Below are 14684 nucleotides of genomic sequence, written 5' to 3'. Positions count from 1 at the left end.
TCTTGCAGGCGAAATGTGGTTTGTGGTAAATGACGTTGAGACATCAGAGAAACACATTTGGGCTTACCGATGTGTTCGGTGCAGGCCTCACAGTATTCCGCGTGCAGAGACTCAAAGCAACCACAGCAGAAGGGCCGGCCATCCTTCATGATGTACCGTTGACCACCCAGGATGGTCTCGCATTCAAAGCAGGAAAAGTGCTTCATATGCCAGTGACGACCCTCTGCCTCTGTGCACTCGTCCGCAAAAATAATCTGTGAGGACACCAATTAATGAATAAGAGCATCCATGATATAACATGCCTCGTTTCATGCACAATACAATGTGTGTGTTTTTTGAAAAACTAAACTCACCTCATCACAGGAGGAACAGCGAGGCTTTAGCAATTCAGCATGATGCCGTCCACAGTGGACCTTCCCATCCTGGAAGAAGTAAATGAGATCAACCAGGAGCTCATTGCAGGTGGAACATGTGAAGCACGATGGGTGCCAACACTGACTAGGTCCCGCTCGTGAAGCGAACACCACCATCTCCCCTCCACTGACGTTCTCTCCACACTGATGAGACAAGATGTTAAAATAAAACAATCAGCTTCAAACAGTCACTTCTTGCATCGCAGTACGCTTAGTTTAAACACCTACGTGTTCACACATGGCATGAAGCATCGTCCTTGGCAGCAGTCTTAGAGTTCCTCGCCCGAGGGCCTCTTTCTTTCTCTGCACGCTAAACATGTGAAGCTCCTTCTTCTCTTCTTCACTGAGAGACTGGCAGTATCGCACCTGAGGGGGACATTTAAAATGTGTTTGCTGTCAAACTATTAAGAAAGAAGCCCTTGTTGACCACATGCAGGGTCTTTTGAGCAAATGAAGTGTTCCTTTTAATTTGCTTACACGCTAGAGAAAGCATTGAAAGAGAGTTTGACAAGTATAAATGCATACAATGTGTTTTGAGTGGAAAAACAACCAGGAATACAGCAAATTTGGTTTACAAAAGCACATCTGCATCCAACAAAAGTCTACATCAGAGTGCACTGCTGCAAAAGATACTTTGCATGATGCTGCGTCAGTTTGGCAAACCTATGCTCATCCCCATTAAAATCAAAGCCTTATCTGGATACAGTGCAAACTCTGTTGTGTAGGCTCCCTTATAGATGGCTAGGACATTTTGCAAAATTTTGAGTACTTTCTTTCTGGGATACCTTAGCACAGGAAAATTGAACATCTCTTGATTTAAAGAGCAAAATTAAGAGGCATACACTAAAAAACACAAACTATGCATGTTTTTATTAACAGGTTTTGATGCTTAAAGAGTTTGTTATGTGACCCAGAGCAATGTGTCAGATCGAGTCAGATTGAGTCTCCCCAAGCAGCATCATTTAATCTTCAGCTCAAAAGTCTCATTGTACAAGCACCCACATAGATATGAAGTGACAAAGCTTCTTTCTGTGATGGCAGGGAATGTGGTGAAGCTCTAAACCCATGAAGCTAAAAACACCCACACCACGTTGCAGTTAAAAAGCTATTTGAAGGGGTTTTGAAATGTGATGCGTGGGCATTTTGGACTGCAGCGATGTTGGGGAAACAATAGGGGCTTTCATGGCTGCTGATGCAGGTCCTATTTCCTTTGTTTCTGTAAACTCACCTCATTGTCATGAGGAGGTAGCTGGTACAGGAGCTGCTTGATGCGGTATTTCTCCCCGGGGCTGTTCACATAAGGGACTTTGTCCTCAGGTAGGCAAGAGAAGTAGAGCTGGACCTGGATATGAGATGGAGACAGATCAGGTCAGTCACTCCATGTAGAGTATGCACAAAGTCAAAAAAGCAGTCACACTAGACTAGCCCAACGTCTATCTTAAGTGATCCGATCAGAAATGTGTTTTTTTTTTGTTGTTGGTGGTCACGAGATCAGAGAACCTGTCTTCAATGAAATCAATCTTTCTCAGCTGAGCACTAGTGATCAGATTTCCAGAAGCAAATGTTAATGCCATGTGTACCAGGTTGAGTCATTCCTGTGTATCTATCAACATTGCCATTTCCATTACATGACCTTTTCTGAAACTTGAGCCACCGGTTTTGGGCTGAGGAAAGGTTTTTACTGTACTCTATTGTGCTTCTATGACACTGTGACCTATGCCTTGAGAGTGGGAACTCTTTATGAGTGCTGGTCGTAACAGCCCCCAGATAAATAGCTGGACTGTGCTTGTCTTTTCCTGCATGAAGAGAGTCCTGCTGCTGTTGAGTCAGTCTACTGGAATGGCATTTAGACCTGATGATCAGCAGCACCATAAATCAGCCCTCATTTCAAGCTGATATTACCTCTGGTGCTGAGCCTTAGGCACTTGAACAACACTATTCCTGAGTGTTTGTATTCTTCCCCACAATGATCACCTATAATCTGCAGGGCAATTCACAGAATGGCTGCTATAAAGGCATTACAGTTGGCTCTTGCATTTAACACAAAAGCTGCACTGGGATTTTAGGGGTCTCCAAATTGCTTTAGACCTTTTCCCTCACCCATCGCTTCAGACTTTATTCAAGGGTGCTCTTAAGGACAGCCGGGGGAAGTGTGGGACACCGACTGGAATCAGCGCCACATCAGCGCGCCTCCAGGCACGAGAGGACCGCCTTTGCGGACAATGCCAGGAAAAAAAAGTTGTGGCTGCGAGCTTGGCTGTTAGCAAACTTCTTTTCCTCATCATTTCAAGCCCTTTTGTCTGGCAGCTTGAGATAATGACTTGCAGATTTTCCATGAAGTAGTTTGTAAATAAAAAGCAGCATTTCCTGTTCCCAAAATGCCTGTGGGGTGCTTCCTTCACAGTGTTTAGCTGTTCCTGCAAAAATACAGTGAGGTCCACTAAATCTCAGTGACTATGACTAGCTCTGCTGACAGAATGATGGACCAACAGTTTGGAATTTTAATAAAGATCACATCTGGTGTATTTATTGCATAACAACTTGCACATTGTTTTAAGATATCACATCTTGAACGGCATGCTACTATTTAGCCATTACGGAGCAGATTCTTTCCCTAAAACTGAGACATGCGACTGCTTTGCATTTTGTCACATGGTTGCTATTGCGGTTTTCCCCTTTCAAAACAATGTTGCCATTTTGGCTTCATGCTGCCTTCTAACCATTTCCTACCTTGTACTTGTACACATGTACCTACAAGTTCTCTGTTAAATGCTTTACGTTGTGGAGGCAATATTCCAATAAGTTCTAGATTTTCATACGCCCAGAGATTGGTTTACCTGCTCAGGTCGAAGTCCTGGTGGCACCCAAGCATATTCCTCCAAGGCACAGCCCGAGTCGTCATCCGAGGTGGAGCTCCGCTGGAAGCCGAACGTGAGCTTGTTGACCTTCGGCTCCATGTCCAGCTGCCTCACGGCACCGTGGAAACTTCCCGAATTCTCGAGGTTCATCAGAAAGACCTCCTGGAGTGGTTAAGAGGGAACAGTGTGTCATGAATCACGAAACCACATGATAAAACACCTCATAAGATACATTGTATTGGGATGAGAACAATAATGCAACTGGAATAATGCAGCGTCCTAAAACATTTCATGGCAGTTACGGTGACTTCCAGCCCGGGGTTAAATAGCCTTCCAGCCTGTTAAATAGATTCTGCTCATAAAACGATGTCAGTTTTATTGTTACTGCTATTGTGCCGAGTTTTGCCGTGATGTGGTCGGACATTCCCTCCAAACTTCAACCATTCTAACTCTTTTACAGTCAATTTATTTTAATGCATTTTCCTGACTCATCATCACCGTGGAAGCTTTCTGGTATTTTCCATTTCCTTCTATTGGGACGCTCTTCTGGTTAAGTTGAGCACTAATGCATGCTATATATGATTTATCCCAACAGCATAGTTTACTTGACTCTGTTCAGAACTCTTTCAGCTCACAGACAGAGGACTGAAACTTCTCAAGACAAGATCTTTTGCGTTCTTCCCTGTCACTCCTTTGAAGTCCATTCAGGACACCAAGCATAACAAAGCCATATGGTAATGCTTGAAAACCATGTCTGTCTTCAAGCCCCTGTGCTGTTTGTTGAGGACAGTGTTTTAGAACCTGCCATACCGCATCACGTCCTGCTGAGTGACGCATCATCTGATGCTTTGATCTCTGGAGCTACTGTTTCTGGAATGAAAACAGGTGAGATGGATGGCATGAACCCAATGACAGGTGTTAGTTTCACATGTACAGCAATTTAGACTGGAACGGGAAGATGCATCCAAAATATGTGCATCAACGATGAAACGGTGAAGCTCACAAAAAGTGGCAAGAAATGTCAGATCATATTTCACCAAAGAGAATGGCTGGACTTTTTTTTTTGCATTGTAGTGGCATACAGAGAAAATGTGCTTAGTAATGCCGTAATGTGGGGATCTTAATGGTCCAAAAAATTATTTTTCTAAAACTTGTTAATTCCCTCTTATATGAAATATCATGCAGATATTTCTTCAATTAAACTGAAAAGAAAAGGCACACTCATAACGACTCATCTTCCATGTTAGAACTATTCAACCAAGTCAAGTAAAAAAAGAGAAATGCATCCTTAAAACAGTAGTGAAAGTTGTTAAATTTACAAAGCTATCAGATAACACTGGGTAAATTAATTGCAATACAGTTAAATTGATGTGCTAATTCACATGTGAGATTTTGAATTAAATGCAATTGTGCCCGACCCATCACAATCCCAAATGAAATGTCCCAACACAGGTTTTTGTTCAGGCCTGAAATTCTCTTCAGTTGAACTCTCTTCCAGACAAACCCAATCCAACAGAGGCACAAAATGTTTAAAACTGTGACTTCTTCACCAAAGTGTTCAAATACCCCAAACTCTTCTCAGAAGAACCATTGAAGTTCCTGTAAGAGACTACTCGAACATTAACTTGGTTATGTAATTCTATCAGAAGAGATGCATTCCCTGCCATGTTACACGTGTTCTGGTGGTGCAAAATCCACTAGGATATGATATTTTCTTCAAAGGAAGTTGCTGACACAGGAAAGGAGCTCAAAGAGGCAACACCCTTTCTGCTTAACAGTCTCCTTAAGTATGCTAATTTCTGCCTTAGATGCCATCAGCATCACTTCCTGAGACGCCAGATCTAATCAACAACTGAAGAGAAACTGCAGTAATGTTTCATCGAAAATAAACAGCTATTTTACGATTGAGTGGTTCTGAGTGAATCGCTGGGACCTCGGGGAACCGAAGGCAGTTCCTGTCTGAAAAAGCCCTCGAGCCCCGAGTGTTTAACAGCCTGCTCTCTTGTAGAGCTGCTTGTTAACATGACTTTGGAGGTCTGAGATGCATATCTGTTAGATCCACCCACGGGAGGCCTGAATGGCCCTCAATAGGGGGCAAATATGGGTGGAGGGTTGGCTGGGGGGTGTGTGGGGGTGATCACACAAGGGTAACTACCAGAGACTCATATGGTAATGGACCCTCAGCATAGCAAAGGACCAATTTCATGAAGACTTCAAGTGAATAAATGCATTTTAAGCACCTTTATTTCTACATTAAATGATGCATAACTTCACGTGGCTAATCAAAAATGATACTACCATGCAAATTAACTCTCTGACTAATTAATTTGCATAAGTGTCCTGAGGACACCAGGTCAAGACCCAACAAATTACATCTTACTCAATTGCCCATTTCCACAACTTTGGTGTGGAAATGTGAGAGGTAACTATTTAACTGGGTTAAACCAGATTCAACTCGATGACTATGAGTATAGTGGACGTTAGGTCAACAGATTCCACCTTTGAGGGACAGTAAATGTGACTGTTTGTGAACGTAACATGTCTTTACTGCATAACTACCACATTTCTTCCCAGATAAATTAGTCAGAATGACACTCATTATGGGTGCATTAAAAATAATGTGGTTAATGAGAATAGTGAGTGTGTGTATAAAAACAAGCCTTCATTAAGCCCAGTAAATGTGGAAATGTTCAGCAGATCCACTGGCACCGATGGCGCTCCATTAGTCCGGCCCGTCAGGACCTGTTTGATTTGGCCCAGTCCGGACCTGAATCATTGCTGGAATTCTGTCTATGGGTTTAATGTTAAGAGCAGCAGAACTGGCAGACGATGTGAACGATTCCTGCGCTCCACAAATGAGGAGTTTCCCTCCACGGCTGTTGAGCCAGTAATAAAACTTCAATCCAACAAATACAATCGTTTGTTATGACATGTCACTTCCAAAAACACTTGAATACAAAAGCATCTTTGAATCTTCTAAAACAAACAAGTCCAAAACTCCAAACTAGAACTACACTTGCCTCAAAGCTTTAACTAAAACCCTCAAAAGTTCATAGATCTGTGTTTTTACTAGTTGTCAACAGATCACAAGAGTAGAGCCAAAATAATACTGATATATTATACATGATGCACTTTAATGATGTACAAAACATATATTAAAAAAGCAACTCAAAATATTCAGGCTACTTTAAATTCTACATTCAACCAAAATTTCCAAAACAAAATATTGTAAAACATTAAATATTTAATCTGCATTGACAAGATTGTCATTAGAATCAACCACTTTTATTAATCAACCAATTGCACATGATTATGAGTCTGATTACCAATATGATGACTAGTTTTAACCTTCCAAAAGACATACAACTTATCTAAAAATATATTTATGACGCCTTAGTGCCAAGATCATGACATGTCTAGGGTTATCAGAGAATTTGTTTTTACTTAAAGGTTATATCGGAGAATGCTAGACATCATAAACAGGAAGGAGGCAGTGTCGACTCATTCTGGGGCGTTTGGGTGATCCTCCCAAACTTTTGGCCAAACTTTGAAAAACTTGAGTGTTATTCCAGGACCAAATGGTTTCAAGGCTTGTCCCAACAGACTGAAGACATTAGAGAAAGACCACCTGCGTTCTGACCGGCTGGAGCCAGATGACTGGAAGCTTCGGATATTTACCCACAACACACCTCTCTGACACCTTTTTCCTTTTCAACAGAGCTTTATACACACGCAGTCTTTAAATCTGTGCTGCACCTCCTACACTTAACTGAAGTTTATAAAAGCTAAATATAACAAGAAGAAGTAGGACGTGACACATCAAAATATAGGTCAAATGTGCACTCAAAGCCCCAGCAGAAAAGACTGAAATGTTTAAAAGTTTTAAACCATACCTGTGCGCTCAGCAACGTCTTCAAGAAAAGCGAATCAAACAGTGTTCTCCAAAGCTCCCGTGATTCCTTCACTACATGTCCTCAGTTTGAGCCTCATCCCATCTAAATCCAAAGCAGACGTTGTCACGCGTGTGAGCCGACGGCGCAGGACGAGTACAGTAGTGTGTGTGTGTGTGTGTGTGTGTGTGTGTGGAGAACAACTCTAGCAGATGCTCTTCCATTTACTGCAGTCCTGTGGAGCCACTCCCCCGATAACCCGAGCTCGGCCCTCAGCGTGGGCCCCCTCCAAACCCCCTCCACCACACACACACTACACACACTACACACACTTCACATCACAGCAGCTCAGTTCACCAGCCCGTCCTCGGGTTTCTCCAGACACTGTTATGGGTCTAAATGCACTGGGACACTCGTGCTCTTTTACATACAAACCTCACATCAATATTGAGAACACGGTCACACTTTACAACAAGGTTCATTAGTTAACTAGCAATGAGCAATACATTTATGTTAGTCAATAAAAACTGTTCTTTAGTTAGTTCACAGTGCATTAATTAATGTTAACAAATACAACCTTTGTTACAAATACAACCTTCATGTTAACTAAACTAATGAACCTTATTGTAAAGTGTTACCGATAACGCAATCTGGTCTTATACACTGAAAGAAATTGGTGTAGGATTTACTTTGAAAGTAAAGGATCTACTTTTAAATGTTCACTTTGGAAAATTACTAGCAAATACTTACAAAAATACACCAAATAATTGAATTAAAAGTATTTTCTACAATGAAATCCTTTTACAATAATCGTTTTATTTACAATATCAACCAATCTTTTTTTACAGGGTAGAATCTAGTTTTAAAACCTTAAATGGGATATAATGTAAAATAGTGTTAAATTTCGTATTCAGCGTTGACTTTATCTTCAGTGTTTCGGTCTCGTTTTCCAGCACAAATATCTAAACATTCTTAAATCCAGACACATTTACTGGTGAAGCTAATGACACTAGACATTAAGCCTTGTCTTCCAATAAATAATGAAAATTAAGTGAATTTAACGATTAAAATAAGATAAAATATCAGTGCAGTCAGAAAAACAATCTAGTTTTCCCTTTTAATTAAATTTAAAAAAATCTGACCCCAGTGATAGATTTATTTTTCTGTTTTCACACCTTTCTTTCTGTCATTTTGCACCTCAAATAAATTATTTGATTTAAGAATGTTTAGATATTTGAACTGGTAAACTAGACATAAATACAGAGAGAAAATTCATTTTTGAATTGAAAATTATTAATAAATATTGTAATATTTAAGTATTTGTTGTTTCAATCAGAAATGCTATAAATTCACCCAAACCGCCAATATAGACTGCGAAACAAGGTTTCCTAATAAAGATACAAAGCTTTTTCAAGTGGCTCCTTAAGCATAAGTGATAAAACTGAAGTGAGTTGCACCCTTCATGCATTCAATGTAGTTTCAGTCAAACGTCACTCTTTCACGTCTCAAGTCAATGATGATGTCAGCAGATCCAGACCACAATGCCTGAAAGACTCCACATGTCCTCACAGAGCGTTTACCATGCTAATCAAAAAGGCCGTCCCTATCGGAGCCAATCCACTTCCGTATGGGTGTTTTGCTTTTAGCATTCGTGCCGTTTGGGGAAATACACACTTTAAGTCTCTCATTAGCATTGAAATACTAGAAAGGCTGATTCTGACGTTACTTTTAGGATCTGACCTCAGAATGCAAGAACCGCTCAACCGAACCACCAGGAGACCCAAAGAAACAAGGTTTTTTGACTGAAAAACAAATGTCTACAGTTGGAAAATGAGTGCAACCAAATTCACCCTTTATGAACGCCTAGTGACCCCAAAAACCTCAGTGTCCTGCCTAGAAAGACAGTTTGCCTCATCTCGCCTTAATTTCCTGAGGAATGTGCCAAAGGTGAAGACCTTCCTGTTGTTTAAACAAACACAAGCTCAGAGTTTGTTCTCCGTCCAGGAGGACGAGGCTCCCGGTTTCCTGAATGAAGGATGATGGAGGAAGTTATGAAACTCAATTCGTCTACCCGGGGTGGTCTTTGTTCTTCCCTCAATCATGTCACCACAAACCAACAACTTTGTGCTCATGAAAAGGAAACTTCCCTTTGGGTGTGCAAAAAAAGTGTCGGATTCAACAGCTCGGTTAATGGCCAATGATCTCGTCGTACCAAACAGTCGAGTCTCCTTTATTTATACTGCACTTTTCACAACACAGAGTGTTTCAAAGCAGCTTTACAGAGATAACAGAAAAATAATGCTTCCAGAAGAAAATATCGTCACAGTCCAGCTTAAGTAAGTTCAGAGATGATTCATTTCTGTTGTAAAAAGTTATTAATTGAGTTAATTTATATATATATATATATATATATATATAGCCGCTCTGGAGAAAACCGTGATGTCATCGTCCAGCTCAGTTCTCATATAATGCTGTCAATGCAGGAGATCAATAATATTATAAATTAAATATTAAATTAAATGTCCCTAACTAAGCAAGCCTAAAGCCAATGGCGACAAAGGCAAGGAACCAAAACCCAGGGAGAAAAAAAACCTCCAAATCCAAAAATCATAAAATCTACCCTACAAATATAGGAAGCCTATAATAGACGGCGACTGTTCAGTGAGCTTTTTTACGACGGCTGCCTTGAATAAAAGGGCTGGTAATGGGATGGAGGTTTTTTGGAGGACAACACCATTGTTGCGTTCAAGGCCACAGAGGTGCAAACACAGCAGAACCAGCCCGAAGCGCAGCCTTTGTGTTACAGGAACAAAGAGCAGGAGGGGGTTAGTGACCCCCCCCCCCCCCTCGCCGAAAGATAAACAAACCCCCGACTGGCTTTCATGATCCCAAACGCTGAGGAACCTACTGACAAACCACAGTGTGGATGTAAAAGAGAGCGCTTTGGAGTCAAAAATGGATCATTGTTTTCAGAAACGCTGTATTGTTGGTCCTCTATTTGAATTCACAGCTTCAGAAACTGGAAAGAGTCGCTTCAACCACATCGTCTTTCATTCTCGGGCCTCAAGCAACCACTGGAACATAGTTTTGGTCTCATTTAGTTAGTAAACCGAGCAATATATATTCATCTTGACAGTATTGCTCTTCCTCAGTGTTTTTGTGAGGTTATGTTTAAAATGAGAAAAAAATTCAGTTTGAATAGTTTTTTCTGACACCACTGACAGATATTTTTGATCTTTGTCATTTTGCATCTCTAGTAAAGTAATAGTTCATCGTTTACTCACCCTTAAGGTGTTTCAAACCTGTATGAGTTTCCTTCTCCTGCTGAACACAGACATTGTGAAGAATGTCAGGAATCAAACAGTTGATGGACACCATTGACTTCCATTTACACTTTATTTTACAGTGTCCTTGTTACATGTTACATGTACTTACCGTAATAATAACAACAGTAAATTATGCATGATTACATGCAACTAACCCTCAACCAAACCCTACCCTAACTCTATAGTATGTACATGTAGTTGTTTAATATTAAATATATAATACACTGTAACAATGACACCTTAAAATAAAGTGTAACTATTTTTTCCCTACTATGGAAGTCAATGGTGTCCATCAACTGTTTGATTAAAGACAATATCTTCATGTATTCAGCAGAAGAAAGAAACTCATGAGTAAATGATAATTTCATTTTGAAGTGAACTATTCCATTGAAAGCATCTTGATTTAAGACCTTCGATATGAGACATACTGAGTGAGTAAATCACTGATGTAAAAGAGCTGTAGTGTGTGTAGCCTCCGCTCAGCGACGACACACCCTGCAAACACTGATGGATGTGAATCAAGTCATTTGTACAAACTCCTGAGCCAAAAAAATACCAACGGTTTCCTAAAACCCTTGAGAAGAGCCCCTTCAGATGAGGACTCTATCTGTCCTGGAAATAGCCCAATCCATCACGCCGACGCTCTGTTGTGGCTCTCGTTTCACAGTTCAGGGTTGAACAAGGATTCCAGTGCAATATAAAACAGGACAAGTCACACATCCCTGACCTGGGATCCTTTCTAAGCACAGAGGGTCGTAAATCCGCCCCCCCGACCGACCCCTCATGGTCACAGCGGCTCAATCGGCTCCTCACACCTGGCCTGAAGTCACGGCTGTAAAACCCAGAGGCCATCCTGACCCGTGTGTCCCGACACACTCGGACCCGTTCAGGAGATCCTCCGCCATTAAAGGGACAATGTGTAGTTTTTTAGGTATTTTATTATCTAAAATCAATATTTTTATTCATAAATATGTCCTCAATGGCGTACAAATACCTCTGCCAATTATCTGACTTATCCTCGTAAACGAAGAATTTATTATCTTTATATACATGTGACGGGAAGGTCCACGGAGGCTTCCATGTCGTTCCGCCATCTTGAAAAACTATAATAGCAGAGAGGGTCAAAAAGTACCAGGCCGACGCGTTTCCACAGGGCGTTTTCGTTCAGAGCCAGCGTCACGTGACTGAACGCAGCAGAAACGGAGGAGCAGAGCAGCGAGAGGCTGCATTGCACTGTTATTATTCATACTGTAACATTCGTGTGTTCGTTGTGTCAAGTTGCAGTTTGTTTGAAATAACAAACCTGTTCACCCGAAGGAAAACTTGACGAAGTGCTATTAGAAAACATCCTGTCATAGCTTTTTGGTACATAACAGCCACCGTAGATGCAACACGCATTTGAAAAAGCGAGACGCTGGAGAGCACAATTCGTTTGAATGCAAAATACAATTTCACCGCTAGATGAGAGAAATTCCTACACAATGTCCCTTTAACAGATTAGTTCACTTTAAAATGAAAATCTCTCCTCCACGTCATCCAAGATGTTCATGTCTTTCTTTCTTCAGTCGAAAATAATTTTTTCAGGATTCAGGATTTTCTCCATATAGTGACTTCAACGGGTCGAAGGTCCAAATGTGAGTTTCAGTGCAGCTTCAAAGTCTCGACACGATCCAGCCGAGGAATAAGAGTCTGATCTAGACAAACCAGCGACATTTATAACTAAATAAACATTTATATACTTTAACCACTAATGCTGGTCTTGCAGGAGCTGTGATGCGACACACATTACGTCATCAGGGTGAAAGATCACGCGTGTTCTTGTAAAAAATGTAGAGTAAAACTCCTAAAACTTCTACAGTAGAGTAAACTGTAAAACTCCTCATTTACTCCTCAACCTTCAAAATCATCCGACATTGTTGTTTTACCTTTTATTTGTTTTGTAAAGGGCTTTTGAAATGGCCTGTTCTTCCGCCTACGTCACGCGTAATTTAAAAAACATAAAAATCTTACAGATCAAAAGCGTTTGATTGGTAGTGTATAACACACAAGCAAGACATAAACATGCAATTTTATTATATTTGATTCCTTGATTCCATAGCTGTCTCAGTCTGTATCTCTGATCATGAGTGACACAAGACACATGTTTGATGACGTGGAGGCGGCGAGTAAATCAGGAAACGTTCATTCTGAAGGGAACTGATCCTTTAACTCGAGTCCCAGAGGATTGACCCATATTTGACAGCGTCCTAAATTCAGACTCTTAATGTGGGCCAATCATCACATGGACGACTGTGTTCCTGTAATAGCCCACTAAACATCGCTCTACCATGCTATTCACTCAGTATTGTGCGTATTGGCTGGAGATATCCCAGCATGCTTTGAGGGTCAGATTGGTGCGATGGCCCCGAGTTTGTCTGCTATTTATGACTGTTAACAGCCATTGTTCCAGATAGACCTCAGTTGTGTCCACTCCTTATCATAAAAGAGGCTGTTCTGGGACTTTAATGACCCGCCGACGGCCGTTACCAGAACACAGGCCTAACAAAGCAGCAGCCATAAAGAACAGTAAAACGCTGTTATCCTACTGTACAAAGCAAAGGCCTGAAGAACAGCGAGAGGTCAACCGCTGTAGCCCTCGCCGGCCTGATGTTGACTTAGAGAGGTTATCACGGACACACACACACACACACTTTCTGTTGTGTAGAATTTAATCCAGATTATATCCATCTCTGATGTACTGAAGTTTCTCCACTAACTCTGACCGCGCTGACGCTGGTTTCATTTACACAGCAGAATTCGGGGTTGGTGAGATTTTTTTCATGTTTTTAACAAAAAAAAGTCTCTTCTGCTCACCAAGGCTGCATTTATTTGATCAAAAATTCAGTAAAAATTGTGAAACATTATTATGATTTAAAATATCCGTTTTCTATGTGAATATATAGTAAAATGTAATTTATTCCTGTGATCAAAGCTGAATTTTCAGCATCATTACTCCAGTCTTCAGCGTCACATGATCCTTCAGAAATCACTATAATATGATGATTTGGTGCTTAAGAAACATTTATGATTATTATCAGTTGAAAACATACATATTTTTTTGGAAACATCATACATTTTATTTTTATAAGATTCTTTGATGAGTACAAACTTTAAAAAACAGTGTTTATTTGAAATAAAATTTCTTTTGTAACATTATAAATGTCTTTACTGACACTTTATCGATTTAGCGCCTCCTTGCTGAATAAAATATTAATTTAATTGAATAAAAAAGAACTAAAAACTCAATCTAGTCATTAATGCTGGATTTAACGTACAAACAAACTGAACATCCTAAATGTCAGCAATCATGTGCATCTACACTAAATCTAAATCACATACTAAAGTCAGACTGTCAATCAGAAATCATAATGACTTCACAAACCTTCCTTTTCTCACTGACTCTCACTCATATTCATAATCATAATCAACATAATCTGTTCAGTTGAGGTCTATAACTTTAGCTGACAGTGTTGCATGAGTGAACGAGCTCACTGTGACGGAGCAGCACACACACACACACACACACACACACACACACACACACACACACACACACACACACACACACACACACACACACACACACACACAGCACCCCGGGGTGTTTAAGGGCAGGAAGCTGCTTTATAGAGGGAGACTATAACGACACAATGACCGTCTGCGCACACACACACACACACACACACACACACACACACACTGAGGGCAGCGGGGTCGAGTGGGCTTTTGTGCTGCTGACGGTTTAGTGACAATGTAACGGTTTACTTACACAACAAAGACAGTAACTTACACACAATCCTACAGTTTAGTCCTCTTGTTAACAGCAATAAGACAATCTGATGTGATTCTATTCGTTTGAAGAAAATAAAACCTGTTTTATGGCCGTTATGTTTTTTTACACCGATTTACATTATTTTCCATAACAATTAAGTATCAACCTTCAGTTCTCATTATCATAATACAAAAAAAAGTCATATTTGTTTCACTGCTTTTAATTTACGCTTGTTAAATGCAAATTTACTGCCTTTTATTTCTGCTAATTTAAATTAATTGTTTTAAATAACTGTAAAAATGTTCAGATGGTTTACTGAAATGGATAATGCACAAAAATATTTACATAGTTTATAAAAACAAGTATATAAAAATATATTAAAATGA

The 14684-nt window shown here is 40.3% G+C and overlaps 1 protein-coding gene across 1 annotated transcript in view; it reads right to left on the bottom strand.

Annotated features, from left to right (window-relative positions):
* Positions 1–14684, bottom strand: part of prickle1a (prickle homolog 1a) — a 50579-nt gene that overhangs the window by 2673 nt on the left and 33222 nt on the right. Inside the window, exons 2-6 of the mRNA XM_077230956.1 lie at positions 3251–3433; positions 1642–1755; positions 642–779; positions 354–557; positions 68–254 (exon numbers count right to left, since the gene is read on the bottom strand). Coding sequence (XP_077087071.1) covers positions 68–254; positions 354–557; positions 642–779; positions 1642–1755; positions 3251–3421 — 814 coding nt within the window. The 5' untranslated portion in view covers positions 3422–3433. The remainder of the gene's footprint in view (positions 1–67; positions 255–353; positions 558–641; positions 780–1641; positions 1756–3250; positions 3434–14684) is intronic.

The sequence above is a fragment of the Siphateles boraxobius genome, unplaced genomic scaffold (genome assembly GCF_051911475.1).
Source record: "Siphateles boraxobius isolate OS27281-9 unplaced genomic scaffold, OSU_SipBor_1 158, whole genome shotgun sequence".
Classification (NCBI taxonomy): Eukaryota; Metazoa; Chordata; class Actinopteri; order Cypriniformes; family Leuciscidae; genus Siphateles; species Siphateles boraxobius.
This window is presented reverse-complemented; position numbering and strand designations above follow the sequence as displayed.